General features: G+C 41.6%; 1 protein-coding gene across 1 annotated transcript in view; it reads right to left on the bottom strand.

Annotated features, from left to right (window-relative positions):
* adamtsl3 (ADAMTS-like 3) overlaps positions 1-19,778 on the bottom strand; it is a 371,260-nt gene that overhangs the window by 178,482 nt on the left and 173,000 nt on the right. The window contains exon 3 of the mRNA XM_084722400.1: positions 16,163-16,290. Within this exon, the coding sequence (XP_084578526.1) occupies positions 16,163-16,290 (128 nt within the window). The remainder of the gene's footprint in view (positions 1-16,162; positions 16,291-19,778) is intronic.

Below are 19,778 nucleotides of genomic sequence, written 5' to 3' on the forward strand. Positions count from 1 at the left end.
AGAAACAACCTGCTAATAGATGGAGTGCCAGACTCAAAATCTGAATCTTGGAGTGAGACAGAGATCAAGGCAAAGAAAGTATTTTCTGATCACCTTAAAATAGCCTCTAAGCTTATAGAAATTGAAAGATCTCATCGGACTGGAAAATATGACCATGCTGGACATCCCAGATCCATTGTGGTAACTGCTCTGATAAAAAGACAAGGAAGAAATTTTGAAAAGAGTGAAAACCCTTAAAGGCACTAACATCTTCATTAACGAGGACTTTTCTGAGAATGTGCGCATGAAACAAAAGGAACTGCTGCTACAACTCAGAGAACAGAGGAAGAAGGGGGACATTGCCTTTCTGAAATATGATCAACTAGTTGTGCATCCTCCCAGATCCAGTAAATCTCCCCCAGCTATTTCTCAGTAACAAATTTAACAGATTTCTAGAAATTATGCAATTATGAGTATTGTTGTCAAGCTGTCATGTGTGATGTAAATAATTCAAATTCTGTTTCTTTAGAAGATTTGACCACTGATCCACAGGATTTAACTGACAGCAAGAATATGATGTATAATGACTGCTTTGATCCAGATATAAACTTCCTCAACTCAAGAAGACACCAAGGTCTATGCAGCTGCTATAATGAAGAGGAGTTCAATATATTCACTAATAGTTTACTAGATCAAGGGCATAAAAATACTTTTTCAACTCTTCACTTTAACATATGCAGTTTACCAAAAAAATATGACCATTTTTTCCAATATCTGTCAACTTGAAATAATTCAATCAATAAATTATATTAAAAATGTTGTTAGTCCCACCCCATTTAATAATGATGTTTACAAAAAAATATAAGAATTATTTCACAAAATTACTACAAACTGCAAAAAAAAAACAACAACCTACTTTTCAGAAAAATTTGACCAATCCCGTAATGATATAAAAAACACATGGAACCTCAGTAACGAATTATTGAATAAGAAAAAAAGCCTCCATAGCTATCCCATCTCAATTATCTGATGGTGTGAGAAATTATACTAATCTTTCTGACATAACAAATGGCTTCAATGATTTCTTTGTAAATATCGGTCCTTCCTTAGCTAAAGACATCGAGAATACAGATGAATCCATCTTGGTGAATATCAATGAGCAGTATCCTCGTATCAGTATGTTTGATCCCCCCACCTCTAAAGAAGTACATGACATTATATTGGATATGAAAAATTCTGGTCCAGGACATGAAGAAATAAGAGCTAGTCTTGTAAAGAAGGTAGTCTTGTCTATTGTTGAGCCCCTCACCTATGTTCTAAGTTTATCCCTAAAAACAGGGGTTGTACCAAACGACCTTAAATTAGCTAAAGTCACTCTGTTATTTAAATCAGGTGATTCTAGCACATTTACTAATTATCGTCCCATGTCTGTTTTACCCAGTTTTTCTAAAGTTTTAGAGAAACTAGTATATTCAAGAATTAAAAAACATTTAGATGAGAGCAACATACTGTACAGCCATCAATATGGTTTTCGGAAAAAAATGTCAACTGAAATGGCTCTCTTACAGCTTGTTGATAAAATCTCTACAGCTTTAGATAATAAAAAAATTCTCTTGGTATATTCTTAGACTTTGATACTGTTGATCACAACATCCTTATTGCTAAATTACAAAAATATGGCTTTCATGATGTTGCTCTGAAATGGTTGACTGATTATTTAAAGGACAGGGAACAATATGTATCTATAAATATACAAAATTCAAATAGAGCCAAGCTGCTTTGTGAGGTTCCTCAGGGTTCCATCCTTGGACCTCTTGTTTTTGATATATATGAATGATTTACCCAGGGTTTGTAATAATGTCCTGCCTCTTTTATTTGCTGGTGACACGTGTCTTATTGTTTCACATGACAATTTTGGCACATTGATTCGAGAAGCAAATGAAGAGCTGTCATCAATCTCTAAATGGTTTCAGATGAACAAACTCTCTCTCAATATAAACAAATCTAATTTTATAATATTCTGTAATAAAAATAAAAAAGTATACAAAAGAAGAAGCCAAATTATTTATTGACAATATTGGAATTACTCAGGTTCCTCATATTAAATTCCTCTGTGTCATAGTAGATGACACTAACTAAACTAACATGGAAATACCATATTGAATTTGTCTGTCAAAAGACTATGAAGTCAATTGGAATTTTGAGTGGAGTTCATTCTTTGATAAATCATTCTTGCATTCTAACTTTTTATTACAGCTTAATTTATCCTTATATTATGTACTGTAACACTGTGTGGGCTGCCACATGTCCCACTTTTTATCAATATGATTTTATCAGTTCAAAAGAAGTTTTTGAGAATGCTTTTTTTTTGCTAAAAAATTCTGATTCATCTGCTCCTCTTTTCAGAAAATACAAACTGCTATCAATTTTTAATGTAAACATATACCAGACTTGTGTGTTCATGTACAAATATGTACACCTAACTCATCAACTGCCGAGCACTTTTCTGAACTTTTTTAAGTTTTCATCAGACATTCATTCTCATTATACGAGACACTCAAAAGACTTCCATCTTCCATATTGTTGAACTTCCCTGAACCAATACACATTGAGATACAGAGGACCATCTCTTTGGAATAATTTACCTATATCTCTGCAATCAATTTCTACATTATCTTTGTTCAAAAAACATCTGAAAAAGTTTTTAATGAGCAAATAACATTTTTAATGCGCATTTCTTTCCTTTTTTGTTTGTTTTGTTTTTATGTTTGTTGGTTTTTTGTTAATGCATCACACCCTGCATACTTTCATTTCTGTATATCAGTTTTATATCTATTTAGTCTTGACACCTTGAATTTGTCCATGTTAGTTATATAAGGGAGGTATCTTCATAAGCCTTTTTGGCTTCCAACCTCTCCTGCACAATGTTTTAATCTTTTGTTATTTTATTGTCTTTGTATATATATATATAATGTGCAAATAAACAGAACTAAACTAAACTAAACTGAATTCTCATTTTTGGGTGAACTATCCCTTTAAGACCATTATGAATGCAATTTAAGACCTAATCCCAGAACATTGTTCGTGCAGAGCGGGTTGCACAGGGCTGGACTTAAAGCTCCCAACATGCAGAACAGTAGTGGGCAGTGCTTATTTTGGCAAGAATCTTTAAATTTAGTTTTAGTCTTTGTTAATTCTTTCCCCGAGAGATATCTCATCAGGTGCATCTGGGACTTGAAGAAGAAGAGGATCACTGGAATTGAGCAGCAGCAGAAGAAGATGGTGCATTAAAAACATCTGTGCTTGGCTGCAGATCCATGGGGCAGGGAGCACCACGAGCTGGGCACAGGGTGAGGCTGCTCACACTGCAGCCCCTGGGACTGCGGTCAGGGCAGAGAACACTATAGTCCCCAGGCCCCATGGACAGAGTGTTTCTGGCAGGGGCCACACACAACTAACACTAGCCAGACTGGGAACAATGATGTCACATGTAATATGAAGTGATAAAAACACAAAATAAAAGTGTGAAGTTTTCTCATTTTTTTGTTTGAAAAGTGAATTTTTTGATGCAACCAAACAGCATTAAAGGGCTTATAAAAAAAAAAAGAGATTGAATGAAGAACAAAATGTTTTTTGTGTCTGAAACTAGAGGATCTGTTCTTTCCTTTAACAAATTCCATGTTAACATATGCATAGAACTGAATATTCTGCAAGTGTTGAAAAATCTCTGAATTTTGTCAAAAATGCTGGTGCTGACTGACAATTTAAAAACACGCTGGTGAGGAAAGACTTAACCGACAAAGACTCACAATTTTAGTGAGTTTTGGTCACAATTTAGTCTTTTGTCTTTAGATTTAGTCAGGGGAACTATGTTTTGTGTTTTAGTTGTCACTTTAAATTGTTCACTTTATTCAAAACCGTTTATTCTTTATGCCTAAATAAAATTATTTCATAACTTGGACAGATAAAAAGATACATAGATAAACAGATAGATGGATGGATGGATGGATGGATCTGTATATCAGCTGTTTACTGTGTTTACTGTTGAACCGCCACCTTATCGTGGTGGAGGGGTTTGAGAACCTAAATGATCTCAGGAGCTATGTTGTCGGGGGCTTTGCCCCTGGTAGGGTCTCCCAAGGCAAACAGGTCCTAGGTGATGGGTCAGACTAAGAGCGGTTCCAAAGCCCCCTATGGAAAGTTCGACACCAGGGTCAGTTACGTCGCCCGGATTGGCGTTACCAGGGCCCCACCCTGGAGCCAGGCCTGGGGTTGGGGCTTGCAGGCGAGCGCCTGGTGGCCGGGTCTTTGCCCACGGGACCCGGCCGGGCCCAGCCCAAAGGAGCGACGTGGGCCCGCCCTCCCGTAGGCCCATCACCCGCGGGAGGGTTCAGAAGGGGCCGATGCGTTGTGATTTGGGTGGCAGTCATGGGCGGGGGCCCCGACGACCCAATCCCAGGACATGGAATCTCACCTCGCTGGGGGGGAAGGAGCCTGAGCTAGTGAGGGAGGTTCAGCGGTACCGGCTAGAGATAGTCGGGCTCACCTCCACGCACAGTCGGGGCTCTGGAACCCAACTCCTTGAGAGAGGCTGGACTCTTTTCTACTCTGGAGTTGCCCACAATGAGAGGCGGCGGGTTGGTGTGGGCTTGCTTATAGCCCCGGTGAACGAGAGGGTCGCCGCCCTGCGCCTTCGGGTCGGGGATAGGTGCCTCACTGTCGTTTCGGCCTATGGGCCGAACGGCAGTGCAGAGTACCCGGCCTTCTTGGAGACCTTGGGAGCGGTGCTGGAAAGTGCTCCGACTGGGGACTCCATCATTCTGCTGGGGGACTTCAACGCTCACGTGGGTGGCGACAATGTTACCTGGAGGGGCGTGACTGGGAGGAACGGCCCCTCCGATCTGAACTCGAGTGGTGTTCTGTTATTGGACTTCTGTGCTAGTCACAGTTTGTCCATAACGAACACCATGTTCAAGCATAAGGGTGTCCATCAGTGCACGTGGCACGGGGACGCCCTAGGTCGGAGGTCAATGATCGACTTTGTGGTCGTGTCAACTGACCTCCGGCCGTGTGTCTTGGACACTCGGGTGAAGAGAGGGGCTGAGCTGTCAACTGATCACCACCTGGTGGTGAGTTGGATCTGCTGGCAGGGGAGGAAGCTGAACAGACTTGGCAGGCCCAAACGTACTGTGAGGGTCTGTTGGGAATGTCTGGTGGAACCATCTGTCAGAGAGGTCTTCAACTCTCACCTCCAGGAGAGCTTTGACCAGATCCCGAGGGAGGCTGGAGAGTCCGAATGGACCATGTTCTCTGCCTCCATTGTTGACGCGGCCATTCAGAGCTGTGGCCGTAAGGTCTCCGGTGCCTGTCACGGTGGCGAATCCCCGAACCTGATGGTGCACACCGGAGGTAAGGGATGCCGTCAGGCTGAAGAAGGTGTCTTATCGAGCTTGGTTGGCTCGTGGGACTCCTGAAGCAACCGATGGGTACCGGCAGGCCAAGCGCGCTGCGGCCCGGGTGGTTGTGGAAGCAAAAACTCGGACATGGGAAAAGTTCGGGGAGGCCATGGAGGAGGACTACCGGTCGGCCTCGAGGAGATTCTGGCAAACCATCCGGCGCCTCAGGAGGGGGAAGCAGTACCCTGCCAACACTGTTTACAGTGGTGGTGGGGAGCTGTTGACTTCGACTGGGGATATTGTTGGACGGTGGAAGGAATACTTCGAGGATCTCCTCAATCCCACTGACACAACTTCCGTAGAGGAAGCGGAGTCTGGGGACCCAGAGGCTGACTCATTCATCACCCAAGCTGAAGTCACTGAAGTAGTTCGGAAGCTCCTCAGTGGCAAGGCACTGGGGGTGGATGAGATCCGTCCTGAGTACCTCAAGTCTTTGGATGTTGTAGGGCTGTCTTGGTTGACACGCCTCTGCAACATCGCGTGGCAGTTGGGGACAGTGCCTCTGGACTGGCAGACCGGGGTGGTGGTCCCTCTATTTAAGAAGGGGGACCGGAGGGTGTGCTCCAACTACAGGGGGATCACACTCCTCAGCCTCCCTGGTAAAGTCTATTCCAGGGTACTGGAGAGGAGAATTCGGCCGATAGTCGAACCTCGGATCCAGGAGGAACAATGCGGTTTTCGTCCTGGTCATGGAACACTGGACCAGCTCTATACCCTCCGCAGGGTGCTTGAGGGTTCATGGGAGTTTGTCCAACCAGTCCACATGTGTTTTGTGGACTTGGAGAAGGCATTCGACCGTGTCCCTTGTGGCATTCTGTGGGAGGTGCTTCGGGAGTATGGAGTTCGGGGCCCTCTGCTAAGGGCCGTACGGTCTCTGTATGACCGGAGCAGGAGCTTGGTTCGCATTGCCAGCAGTAAGTCAGACCTGTTCCCGGTGCATGTTGGACTCAGGCAGGGCTGCCCTTTGTCACCGGTTCTGTTCATTATTTTTATGGACAGAATTTCTAGGCGCAGCCAGGGGCCAGAGGGAGTCCGATTCGGGGACCACAGGATTTCATCTCTGCTTTTTGCAGATGATGTTGTCCTGTTGGCTCCTTCGAACCAGGACCTTCAGCTTGTACTGGGGCAGTTTGCAGCTGAGTGCGAAGCGGCTGGGATGAGAATCAGCACCTCCAAGTCTGAGGCCATGGTTCTCGACTGGAAAAAGATGGCTTGTTCCCTCCGGGTCGGAGAAGAGTCCCTGCCTCAAGTGGAGGAGTTTAAGTATCTTGGGGTCTTGTTTACGAGTGAGGGGAGGATGGAACGCGAGATTGACAGATGGATTGGTGCGGCGGCAGCAGTAATGCGGTTGTTGCGCCGGTCTGTTGTGGGAAAGAAGGAGCTGAGCCGAAAGGCAAAGCTCTCGATTTTCCGGTCAATCTACGTTCCTACCCTCACCTATGGTCATGAACTTTGGGTCATGTCCGAAAGAGCAAGATCTCGGATACAAGCGGCTGAAATGAGTTTCCTCCACAGGGTGGCAGGGCACTCCCTTAAAGATAGGGTGAGGAGCTCTGTCACCCGGGAGGAGCTCGGAGTAGAGCTGCTGCTCCTCCACGTCGAGAGGAGTCAGCTGAGGTGGCTTGGGCATCTATATCGGATGCCTTCTGGGCGCCTCCCTGGGGAGGTGTTCCGGGCATGCCCCACTGGGAGGAGGCCCCGGGGAAGACCCAGGACACGCTGGAGTGACTATGTCGCTCGGCTGGCCTGGGAACGCCTTGGGGTCCCTCTGGAACACCTGGAGGAAGTGTCCAGGGAGAGGGAAGTCTGGGTGTCCCTGCTCAGACTGCTGCCCCCGCGACCCGGCCCCGGATAAGCGGAAGATAATGGATGGATGGATGTAATGATTTTATTTTTACCAATCCTATTTTCGTCCATAGTCAGCCTGCAGGTAATTGTTGGCTTCCAGTCTCAGGGTCGTGTGGTAAAACAGGATGTGCTGGTGAAAGACTGGTGAGGAAAAACAGTGCAAAGAGACTGAAAAGGTGTGGCTAATTAAAAATAATGAGCAGCAACTTTCCCAGTTCGATTCCTTTGTTGCATGTCATGATCCTCTTCCCTCTCGTTTCCTACCATGCTGCTGACTGTAAATACAGCCAAAAATGCCACCAAATACTCAAAAAAAACCCCAAAAAGTAATGAGCTGTGTGGGTTGTCCCTCTCTACCAGTTATTTTACCTACTGATATTGTGGGAGACAATTTGCCAGACAATTTACCATTTGAGATCTGCACAGTTTCAGACACAAAAATCTGAGGTACATCATCCTACAAATCTATGCCTCTCTTATACCATCAAATTAGAACATAACTTTTAAATGGCTTATTATCAATTCCAAATTCTTTATTGACTATATTACATGTATGACTATATTATGTGTATATTCAGTAGTACTCAGACAAAGACAAATAAAGAACAAATAAATATAGAAACAATGAAGATCGCAGAAATGAATGTTGGTCCCTGTGTCAAGCAAAGTCAGTACTTTCCACTAGAAAGAAAGTAATTCCTACATGAATCTGCTCTCAGCAAGGTCTGTGGAGTATCTTGAGTAGCTGGTTCATGATTTTTGGAAAGAATTTTTCAAATGTATTTTTTGGTGCTTTCAGTGCCATTAAGTCCCATTATATTGGAGTCAAGGCAGACATCTCAATGGCTGATTTCTCCAAAACGCTGCACCACTCTACAGATATCTATACATCAGGCCAGGAAAAAATATATATTTTTGATTTGTGAGTGAACTGTCCCTATAAAACCTTACCTTACCTTGTTGGGCCTGCTTTTAGTCATTCAACTGAAAACAGAAATGGCTAGTTTTCTTTCTCTATTAAATTACTATTAAATTCATAATAGCAGCTCGGTAGTCATAGCACATATCCTTGATGCTCTTCACACTAGAGCTGAAACCAAATCTTAACACATAATGTTTCAGATAATTATCAAATAAAAGCATATACATACATATATATATATGTATACATATATATATATATATATATATATATATATATATATATATATATATATATATATACATGAATGATAATTTAATATACATGAATGATAATTTAAGATGAACTTCTTTTGTTTAGTTTTAATATTGCCCTTCATTAAACAAACACTGAACCTAATTAAAACCCTTCCTATAATATGATTAATATGTGGAAGTGTGTTTTGCTGAATGATGCTGAGACATAAAACTGCAGTTAGTATCAGCCTGAGTGATGATCATCACACTTTCAGCATCAGCAATGAGGAATGAGGTCATCTGAAACAGAGGAAGGTCTCACACAAGTGACTCCTCTGCATAAGATACACTCGATTATTTAATCAGTTATTAAAGTGTGAATACATTTGTTTGTTTTACACAGTACAAAATGATTATTATTATTATTATTATTTTGTGTGTATTTGTATGTTTGTGGTTTTAACACAACACAAATATCTTAAATAGATGACTGTCAGTCCTAATCAGCACCAACAAGTGAGAAGTTTGGGTTACACTTTATATTAAGGTGCTTCTAATAAGCAAAGTTAATAGATAATAAGAACCTTATAAGATACTTATACATGTTAATAAGACTATATAAGTGTTAATAAGAGCATAATGGGCATGTGTATTGTGAGATTATAAGACATTTATAAGAATTTACAAGAAACTTGTTTAAAGTTTATAAACTGGTTAAGAATGTTAATGAAAGCCTTATGAGTTTCTTATAATTATTTATAATAGTATATCACAATCATTGCATTTATTTTACAGACTTTTAAGTTTTTGTTGTTCCTCTATTAAGCAGGTCTGTATACTTCATTATGGCTTTATTAGCAGTTCTTAGCAGAGGGGAAAAAAACTGAAAATGGTAGTAATTTTAAAAAAATGCTTAACTGTTAATAAGTGTATAATAAAAGATTAATTAACCTTAATTAAGCAGTACCCTCTAGATGCATAGCAAACTGCTAATAAATGCATAATGACTTATGTAGAAATCTTAATAAGGCATCAACAAAACCTTAGTAACAATGTTTAACAATGATATAATAGATAAATTAATTAAACTCTATAAAAGTGATTATAACGTTATCATAAACTATTATAACAAACTCATAAAGCCTTTATTAAATTTCAGCAGTCTATGAATGCTGATCAAGTTTCTTATTAGACTGCTTATACATGTCTTATAATCTAACAATAAACATGTTTATTATGCTATTGTTAATACTTATATAGTCTTATTATCACATACTTATCTTAATTAACTATTGTTGTATTTGAGTGTACACTACAGTCCAGGTGTATTACTGCACTGTCATGTTGTACTCTCTTACCATATGGCCATGTTGTGTTTGTTTGTGATGTATTGTGCTGTACTCTTGTGAATTGTAGCTGTGTCCAGCATATCGTCTGAGCCAAAGTTACCTTCAGTCATGAGGTCTAAAGGGTCTAGTTGTTTGTTTTGCAGGACATACTCTGCTCTAATTCCTCAGACCTGCCATCCTTGAGCCATCCAGTAGATGACCTGAACCTGAAACCTATTATGAGATGTTCTTGAACCTAAGTATAATTCAGAACTGGAACTTGGACCTTTAACCATGAAATCTGGAACCTCTGTCTGCCCACCTGCCTGTAAAGTTATGAACCTCATCCTTTGTGTCTGGTCTGTCTGCATATAGTTCCTTTCCCTGCTGCCTCTCACTCACCTACACAGTACAATCTGACCCAATGTGGACCCAGAAAATGAGGTGTTCCTTGTGGACAAACTAAATGAGGTGATCCATGTCATTCAGTGCCTTCAGAATTACTGCCAAAAGGTCCTCAGAGCAGAATTATGTAGATTGTGTCTTCTAAGCCTTGGCTGGTGAAAGTGCTTATATCATTTTCAGAGAATTTTCACTGTCTCTCCTGCATCCATCCCAGGCAGCAGTGCACCTGATTCCTGGCCTGCTGGCCTCTAGTCTGCATCCAAGTCAGCTTAACCTCAAGCCTGCTTGTCTCCAGCCAGGACCCTGTCTTGCTAGCCTACAGAATGCTTGCTTCAGACCTGCTAGTTTCCAGTATGGGCCCCAGTCTTCCAGGCCTCTCTCCCTGTCAGCTTGCCTCGGGATAACTGACCTCTGGCCTGCCTGCCCTGAGGGGGTACCCCATAGAGCATGGGAGTAGGAATCCAGCAGAACACAGAATTCCCATGGAATTGAAGTCAACTTCACCATTAATTACAGGACTGGGAGATGACTGGGAAAAAAACTGGGGCGAGCAGGAGCAGGAATAATAACAATTGCTCAATTTTATGTCTATAACCATGTGTTATGTCATGAGTGGACTTGGATTGACAGGAATAGGGTTGGATGTAAATCATTCTTCCGGGACAGGGAAGGGACAGTATTTTTATTTTAATCAGTTGGATTGGGGCGGACAGGAGTATTTTTGTGAGAGTGGGATGGAGCAAGAATGAATATCCACTCCTGTGTCATCCCCTACCATGGAGCCCCCAGATCACCAAGGCTCCAAGCGATTGGCTCTCACAGTTGCCCAGCGGCACAGACTCTCAGCTGTCCAGCTGAATTGTCTGCTTCCACCGACGCCAGCCAGGTCTCCAGTTGCTCGTATCCGTCGATGCCTAGCCAGATCTTCAGTCCTCTTGGTGGCCTCCTGGGCTGTCCTCCAGAGCAGCTCCACTCATCTGCCCTCCTTCCCACCTTGCCTGAGGTCTCCCTCATAACCCCTATCCATCTCCTAGGTGGCCCACCTGAGGTCTGGTCTCTCTTCAACTCCCAGGCCATCCACTTGAGGTCCCCAGCTCTGCTGTTCTTCAGTTCCCCGGCCACTTGCCCCTGAATGCCTCCTACAGACTCTCTCCACCCACTTAAGCTGATTGCATCAGTATGACAACTGTGCTTCAGTTTGACCGAGTTAGAACAAAAAAAGTGTCAACTGGGATCAGGATTAAACTTGCAGTTTGTCAAAAAATGTACCTGTAAAATCTACATTCTCATTAACATCTAAAAAGCAGTGGACTTCTTTTATTTTAGCCACAGACAGATATTTCCTCTGCTTGTCAAGTGTTGCTGTACAAGGACGGATAGAGCAGACAGAGTGGGAGTTAATGGACCTTTAAAGGGGAGAAAGACACAGTCTGGCACTGGAGGAGGCAAAGCAATGGGCAAAGACAAACTGCACTCCAAAAGAAACACTGGCCCCAGACAGAACACCAGTCTGTGTGTGTGTGAGTGTGTGTAAGGGATGAATGAAGCTGCAGATTATGGCTGGATGTTCTCACTCAAACCAGACACGTCTGTCCTCTGAGACGGACACACGCAGTATATATATATGTAGTCTACTATATACACACACATGCTAGTCGCAGTACAGATAAGTCCTCAGTTTCCAGCTCTTTCCGGTGCAGACAAGTTTGTAACCTGTTGAACAGGGACGCATGGACAACTCATACATACACTCACACATCACAGTCACTTCTTCAGACCCCACTAATTATGTCCAGAAGTCTAACAGGCCTTCACCCGTGCAGTAAGTAGCACACACACACACACACACACACACACGCGCGCACACACACACACACACACACACACACACACACGGATAGTGGTCTAGCCGGTCGGCTGGCTCGTTGGGAGACGTCTCTGTAATGACTGCAGTGTGAATCTCCCAGTGAGGAGGAAGTCTGAACAAATCAGGACCCTGGATCACTTCCAGACGCTGGGAGATGTGATCAGGGTTTACTGTGATCAAGGCCACACTCACACACCCACTACCAGTCTTCAGATGTCTGAGAACACAGAACCTCATCAGACTTCAAACAGTCTAGGGGGACACACATGTCAGACTAGTAATACTCAAATACGCAAATACTTTGCAGGGAGTCTTGCTGAGAATAATCCAGGACAGGAAATTAATGTACATGTCGTTTGGTTAGAGCTTGGTTAGAACCCAAATGTCTGCATCATGCTATGATCTGATGTTTAAAGTTAGATTAATGAGTGTCAAAAGATCTGCTACGGAAGCCTGGACTGGCAGTGTCTGTGACTGAAGTGGAAAATCCTGTTTCTCCAGGATAACAAAGATTTTTTTCTTCCAATTATGAGATGTAGAACAAAATGTAATTTTCAGAAAATGACCTTATTACAAAGAACAAGACAGGCTTTTCAGTAGGAAATTGGTTGGCAGAGGTGGTAAATGCCGCCTAATAGGTGCAGTGTACATCAGGGGACATTTCAGTCCCCAGAAGTAGCTGCAGAGTGAGCACTTTTCGCTTCAAGTGACTCTCTGGGGTAAAATCATTTCCACCGTGTCAGATCGTCCTACCCACTTGGTGAAGATGACTACGACTTATACACGAACAGCTGCACAGTTGTGCTACAGTTCTATAATGTAGTGCCACCCACCATGCTCTGGATGGAGCTATCCAAAGTTAATAAATATAATTATATCTATAGAAGAGAGCCTGTAGTCCAAACTAGAGGTGTGGGTGTTAGGCTTTGTTCAGTTATTTGCAAGTGATCAGCATGGGTTGCTGTGGTAATGACATAGGGGTCAGTAACTACATGCGCTGGTGATGTGGCTTTCTAACACGGAAGCATGTTCTGGTTGGTTCCTTGGACAGAAGCGTCTCCTGAAATTGCCAGCAGACATTTCATTTCAGCATCTGTCCACGGCCTGTTGTTCTCTGTGTTAGTCTTCATATTACCCTGCAAGCAGCAGCATTGACAGCCTCTCTGATGTACTTCCATCACTCAGTATTTGACATTATATTGTGTGTCACGCTGTGGATCACATTACGAGCGACAAAAAAAAAAAAAAAAGAAGTCTGAAATCTGACTTGAGCAGCCACAGCGTCCTGACTTGGATGCACCTATAGAAATCTGATTGGAATCACATTTACCACTACCAAATTTGCAAAAATTGCATTTCATGTCTTTTTTCCTACCCAGACAACAAGAGTGTTTTTAGAGGTTGAACCATAGTGGCGCCTGTAGACACTGTAGCTGGTAGGTCCTTTTTTGCTATTATTGGTACGTGTTCTACGTATGTGAAGTAATAAAGGAACTAAAACTTTAATTTTCATTTTGCAACCCTGTGCTGTATAAATAAATTACCCTAATACCTTGATACTAGAGACTAAAAGTGAAGATATTCCAGCCTCTGCTGCTTCACTTTTTTCCCATTCTGTCTCTTGTGAGTCCACCTACTTTACTGAAGGGCAATAAATCACTGGAGTGCACCCTTTTATGTTTAGAGAAACACTTAACTTTAACTTTTCAGTGGGTTTAAATTAAAATGAAAAGGTGTAACATATATTAACATCGGCCTTACAACAGTCAGAGTGAGCTGAGTGTAATGAACCTGTGCCCTTGTTATATTGGAGTCAGTATCTATGGCAGAAAATGTGGGATGAGCACCTGAATTATACTGTTAAAGCCATGGCTGACATGCTCCTCCATAAACATGTGTGTCTCAGCACTGGTAACTCTACACCCCATAAGAGAAAACCTTCCCTCCACAGGATCATTCAATGGAGCAAAACTGGCCCAAATATGACAAAACACAACCATAAAACCACCTCCAGAAAAAACCCAAGGGCCAGTTTGCAGAGTGTTTACTCTTTCTATATTTCTCTTTCAGTACTACTCATTTCCACTTGTAACCACAAGGTGCCAGTTAACCAGCTTTAGCGCTGCTGTCTGCATTTACAATATGTGTGCAGCAGAGAAGTCTCAGGACTTTGATGCCAAAAGTGGGAGAAATGTCAGCAGTAGCATGGGTGAGAAAGTGAGTCTGAGCTGCAGTGAGATATAATGGAGACAAATGTGTTGCCAGGAGGCTATAGGATGATGCCACGGGGCACAGTCTGAAATAGATCGGCTGCGATGACTTCCGGAACAAGCGGCACTGCACAACAAATAGCTGAGCTGAGGCAGGCTGACTGGGAGAGCGAGACAGCCTCGTTGTAGCTTTTAAAAACAGCAAAAGATTTCAAACCCACACACTTGATGCATTTATCAGTGTGAGGAAGATACAGAACACACCCCGACCCAGACACTGTCTCCTCCACTTCCCAGCATCCCATCCACACCGGCCCGCAGAGGCGGTCTGGACTCTGTCAGAGTTTCCAGACCCTTCTTCCCCCCCTAATCTGTCTCAATTCAACTCACTGAGGCTTCTTCTTAGTGATGCTGCTGTGTTCCCACATCTCAGCATGACTGTGTTGAGTACAATGGGCCTCATGTTAGAATGAACAGATTTGTTCTTAAGTGGTGCATACAAGTGATTCAGGAGCACTTGTCACATTCACCAATTTTCTCATTTTTTGAATTTTCTTTCAGATACAAGCACAATTAATGAGGTCAGACCTGTTGTAGAGTCATGTGCAGTCAGTCTGCAAAGTTTTTCACTAATGACTGTATATTTCATTAGCCTGAAGACAATTTGAGTTTGAAAAATAAATGACATCATAATTATGCTGACATTATCCAGTTTCACTGCATTTCAAATTATTATATAATTGTAAATTTACATATAAAGCCCATTATAATTAATTTGATGATGTATTGCTTCTGTTCAGCAGAACATCCTCACTTATTATGTCTTCTGTCTCCGTGATGAAAACTTTCCCTCGTCCCCCTCCTCCCGCTGCAGTCATCGATCACCTTACTGTGGTGAGTCGTTTTCTTTTTTTTCTCAGAAACCATTTTCATATCGAGACGTTTCCTCTTTATTTCAGTGACAGTCTGATCCCCAGGTAACACGGCATTAACAGCACTCGCTTTTCCCATTTCTTTGCTTTAGCAGGTCTTTTAATTCCACTGCCGTTGTTAAAATGACTGATTTTCTTTTATGGATCTCTGACAGCAGGACGTCAAACTCCAAACTCATCAAGTTCTTCTTTTTTCTCTCTGATGCCATTTTCATGAATGAACACTTCCTGACATATGGAGCAGGAAGCACTGACATATATGGTATTACTGAAACATTAATTGTGCTCATGCACGTGATGAATGGATCATCAATCACTTTAGACACATGATGACACACTGTTATGTCTAGAGCTGCAACAATTAATAAAAAAAAAAAAAAAATCAACTATTTTGATGACTGAGTAATCATTTTATGTCATTAAATTAAAAAATGTCCAAATTCTTGGACTACAGCTTCTTAAATGTGAACACTTTCTGTTTATTTACTCCTCTCTGACAGCAAACTGAATATCTTTGAGTTGTGGACAAATAACTAATCAGCAGATTGATCGATGATGAAAATAATGCTTAGTTGCAGTCCTAGTAATGTCAGGTGTGAACTAGCGTACTTAGAGCTGTCCACTTGTGATTGGATCAACCAAGACGCATTTTAATGCCAGGTATGAACGGTCTTAAAAGGCACAGTCTGCTGGTGAATGACTGAACTGGAAATATAATTCAGCAGGATTTCCTTGCCTAAAAGATTTTGTGTTCTGAAAAATGAAATGTGTGATTTGTGGCCCTGACCAGTTGACAGTTTTAGTCATTAAAGAGTTTCATCAGCCTGAGCAACAAGGAGCAGCTCTGTACGGGGATCACATACTGGATGCTGGAATCTATTTTTTTTCCTTTTTAATGATCAGGTTTCTGCCACAAGGTGTTTCACTATTTCAAAGATGCTGCCAAATCGTGTCTCGTTAGATGTTAAATGAGGCTTACCCTCCATTCAGACAGCGGCGCAGAGAGTAGGAGGCTCCTCCCCCGCAGGTTCGAGAGCAGTCGCTCCAGGGGCCCCAGGCGTCCCAGCCGATGTCCCTGTCTTCATCGGAGCGGATCATCCTGGATGCCTGGAGACACAAAAATATGACAAAGGTCACTTACTTCAATCAGGTTAGATTTCATGTTTTCACATTAAGCTTGTACTGATCAGTGTTAATGAACTCTGACATATTTAACATATTTCTGATGGTACTGGACAAGATTTCAGCTTTCTTTTTAACCAATAACCAAACCACAGTGTGGTCTGAGCTCAAATGAGTACTTTGTAGAGATCAGGGGTCCTTCATCACGGTTAGAAGACGGCTGCGGTCAAGGCTACAAGAAACAGACACTGATTGTCGGCTGGAAACAGGGAATGAACTGTGATCTACCGTGTTAAACCCAAAAATAAAAAATTCAATCATTATCTACTAACCCTCATGCTGATTGAAGTTTGGGTTTATTTTGTTTGTCCACAAAAGTTCAGACAGAGTGCATGTGAACATGGCTCTAAGCTACAGATCTACAGTGAAGATTCAGGCTAAACACAGGGTGTAAATAAAATGTATTAGTCAACTTGGTATGTTGGGGCTTTAGGAAACTTGGATTACACCAGACGAGCAGTATGGAGGCATTTTATGTTTTTATTCTGTAGTTTTTTTTCTGTTTGAAAACTGGTCACCATTCACTTCCATTGTTTGGGAGATTCTGCAACACTGTTTTCCTGTGAAACTCCAGCAGTGTTTTTTTTGGACTAAAAAACTAAATCTGACCTTCAGGTAATCTTTAATGTATTTGGTTACTTTTAAAGTCATCACATTACTTTTAGAGGTGCAACAATTAATCAATTATTAAATTAATCAGCAACTGTTTTAATCGTTGATTAATCAGTGTAATCAGAGTATTTTCTGAAGAAAAAAAATCTAAATTCCTTGATTTCAGCTTCTTAAATGTGGATTTTTTTTATTTTTTTTTTACTCCTCTTTGGCAGTAAACTGAATATCTTTGGGTTGTGAGTAGAACAAGACATTTGAGGACGTCATCTTGAGCTTTGGTGAACACTAATCAATTTTTTTCACGATTTTCTTAAATTTTAAAAGAAACTATTATTCAATTAATGGAGAAAATAATCAACCAATGAATCTACTATGAAAATAATCATTAGTTGCAGCCCTAATTAATGTCTAAAACTTTCACCTGCATTTTTGTAACCATGAGGCTATCTGCTCACAGACAGATCAATGACATCTATGACAGACAGAAGAAGAAAAAAACTCAAAACACTGTAGCAGGTACAGGTTTGGAGAGGTGTTAGCTCACGTAGCATATTAGCCAACATCGACCATCATAAGCTCCTGGTCATTTTTACTTTTTATTACTTATTAATTAAAGTGTCAATACTGTATGTGGGAGAAAGAATGTGTTATTCTTCTTTCCCAAGTTACTAACAGCTTGTTCACACTAGACACTTGGGTAGTGCAAAGCTTTACCTGTTGTTTTTTATTTCAGCGCCCAGAGCATCCACACAGTGTGCAGCGCTGCTCACATGTGTGTCAGCCACGGCTGCAGCCACGCTTCATCTAAAGATTTGGAGGCTTGCCTATTTTTTTTCCATGTGACACATGGTTCTCGGCAAAAATGCACATTAAAAATGATCTGCTGACAGTAATATCGACATTATAGCAACAGGACACCTCTCACTACAGTTTCACTGTCTACATCTGTGCAGAATGACACAGACATGAAAAACAATCGTGTGTAGAGCAATGTTTTTTTTCTTTCTCTCTTTTCTCTTCTTCTTCCCAACAAGTGGGAAAACACCTCTTTTCTTCTCTTCCAAACTCTTCTGCAAACTCAGTGTAGAAAGATAACGCAGCCTCCTTGCAGCAGGAACGCAGCCTGTGTGGACACCACAGCATGTGTGAGCCACAGCAGTTTAGCTACACTGCTCTCACCTACTACTCAAACATGTAGTGTGACCAAGTTGTCAGTTGTTATTATTATAATTTAACTTCAAATTTGATTGGCATTTGGCCATTGCTCTATTAGCTCTTTGGCTGTTTTAACTGTGTAACTATGTCTAATGCAGGACGAGGCTCTTTAGCAGACAGTGCAGGATCTGTCAATATAGCTTGTGGTCAGGTCTTCACCATGTCCTTGTCCTGAGAGATTTTTTTTTTGAGTTTATATTATAAATGGCAGTCTAAACTTTAAAAATAAAAATGCCATCATACAACCCCCTGTGAAGCTTTAGAGATCCCTAGTGGAGGTCAGGACCCCCAGAGTTCAGACATTTTATTCTCCCAAGTGGGAAACTTGACTTGCAGTCAGCACACGAGATACAAAACAGCATGAGTAAAAACGACACAGACCAACAACCAGAGTACAGGCAAACAAATGAAAATAGAAATGACTCTTGTGCATGTAATATACAGAATAAAATAAAAACACACAGAATTCAGGAAAAGGTACATTACAATTTATTATTATTGGGTTATTGCACAAGGGACAGAGGAGTTTTTAGTCCTATCACACTTGAACTGGAGTGCTCAAAATCTACATCCTGAGGGAAGGGTCATAAACTCATCATAGAGAGGGTGGTTTTTGCAGTCTAATATGGACCTACTTGTGAAGAGTATGCTGGTCAAAAATATGCTGGTCATGTCTTTGGGACATCTATCATCCTACAAGCCACCTGAACAATATGGCTCAGGTGATTTTTATCCCTGATGTTCAGGTTACCAACCTTTCCATTCTTGGACTGTATTAAACGTGGACAATCCCCAACAACTGATCTCACGAATCACGTAAAATGAATATCAGCTTATATATATACATATATATACACATATACATATATATATACATATATATATGTGTGTGTATATATATATATATATATATATATAGGCGTTTTGCCAATCTGATTATGTTTACTTGCTCTGATTCTGTTGATTAAGTCCTCTTTCCTTGCTCTTTGTGCTTCTACCATGGATAAGCAGGCTAAGAAGTTAAATTGTTTATTTTCTGTCTGTCTTTATGATTGCAAGTCTGCATGGGGTCTTTTATTTTGAAAATCAACCGGATTCTCCCGTTTTCCGTGCCTGACTTCCTACCCGTTCGACCTGCTCTGTGGCAAATTGACACGCCATCCGTCAAAAATAGACTTGCTGTGTATTCTCTGCGGAGCAGAGCGCCGAGCCACTTCTGGGATGCTGCTGAGATGCGCCGCGGTGCTTCTGGTATAAATTACAGCATCGACTAGAATGGCAGTGTGTCACTCTGAGTGCTGCGGTGTAAATTAGGGGTCAGTGTGATTGGTGGACCAGGAACTCCTGCACTGACAAACGTTCCATGTTGTCTGGAGTGCAAACTGCGATTAAATGCGTTACTTTTTTTGACACTTTTTTTTGTAATTAATTCATATATACATATATATATATATATATATATATATATAGTAAATTTACACTGTTATACAAGCTGTACACTGACTACTTTACATTGTATCAAAGTGTCATTTCATGAAAATATACACTTAAATATTTGCAGAAATGTGAGGGGTGTACTCACTTTT

The sequence above is a fragment of the Lutjanus erythropterus genome, chromosome 1 (assembly GCF_056507025.1).
Source record: "Lutjanus erythropterus isolate fLutEry1 chromosome 1, fLutEry1.hap2, whole genome shotgun sequence".
In the NCBI taxonomy this organism is placed as follows: domain Eukaryota; kingdom Metazoa; phylum Chordata; class Actinopteri; order Lutjaniformes; family Lutjanidae; genus Lutjanus; species Lutjanus erythropterus.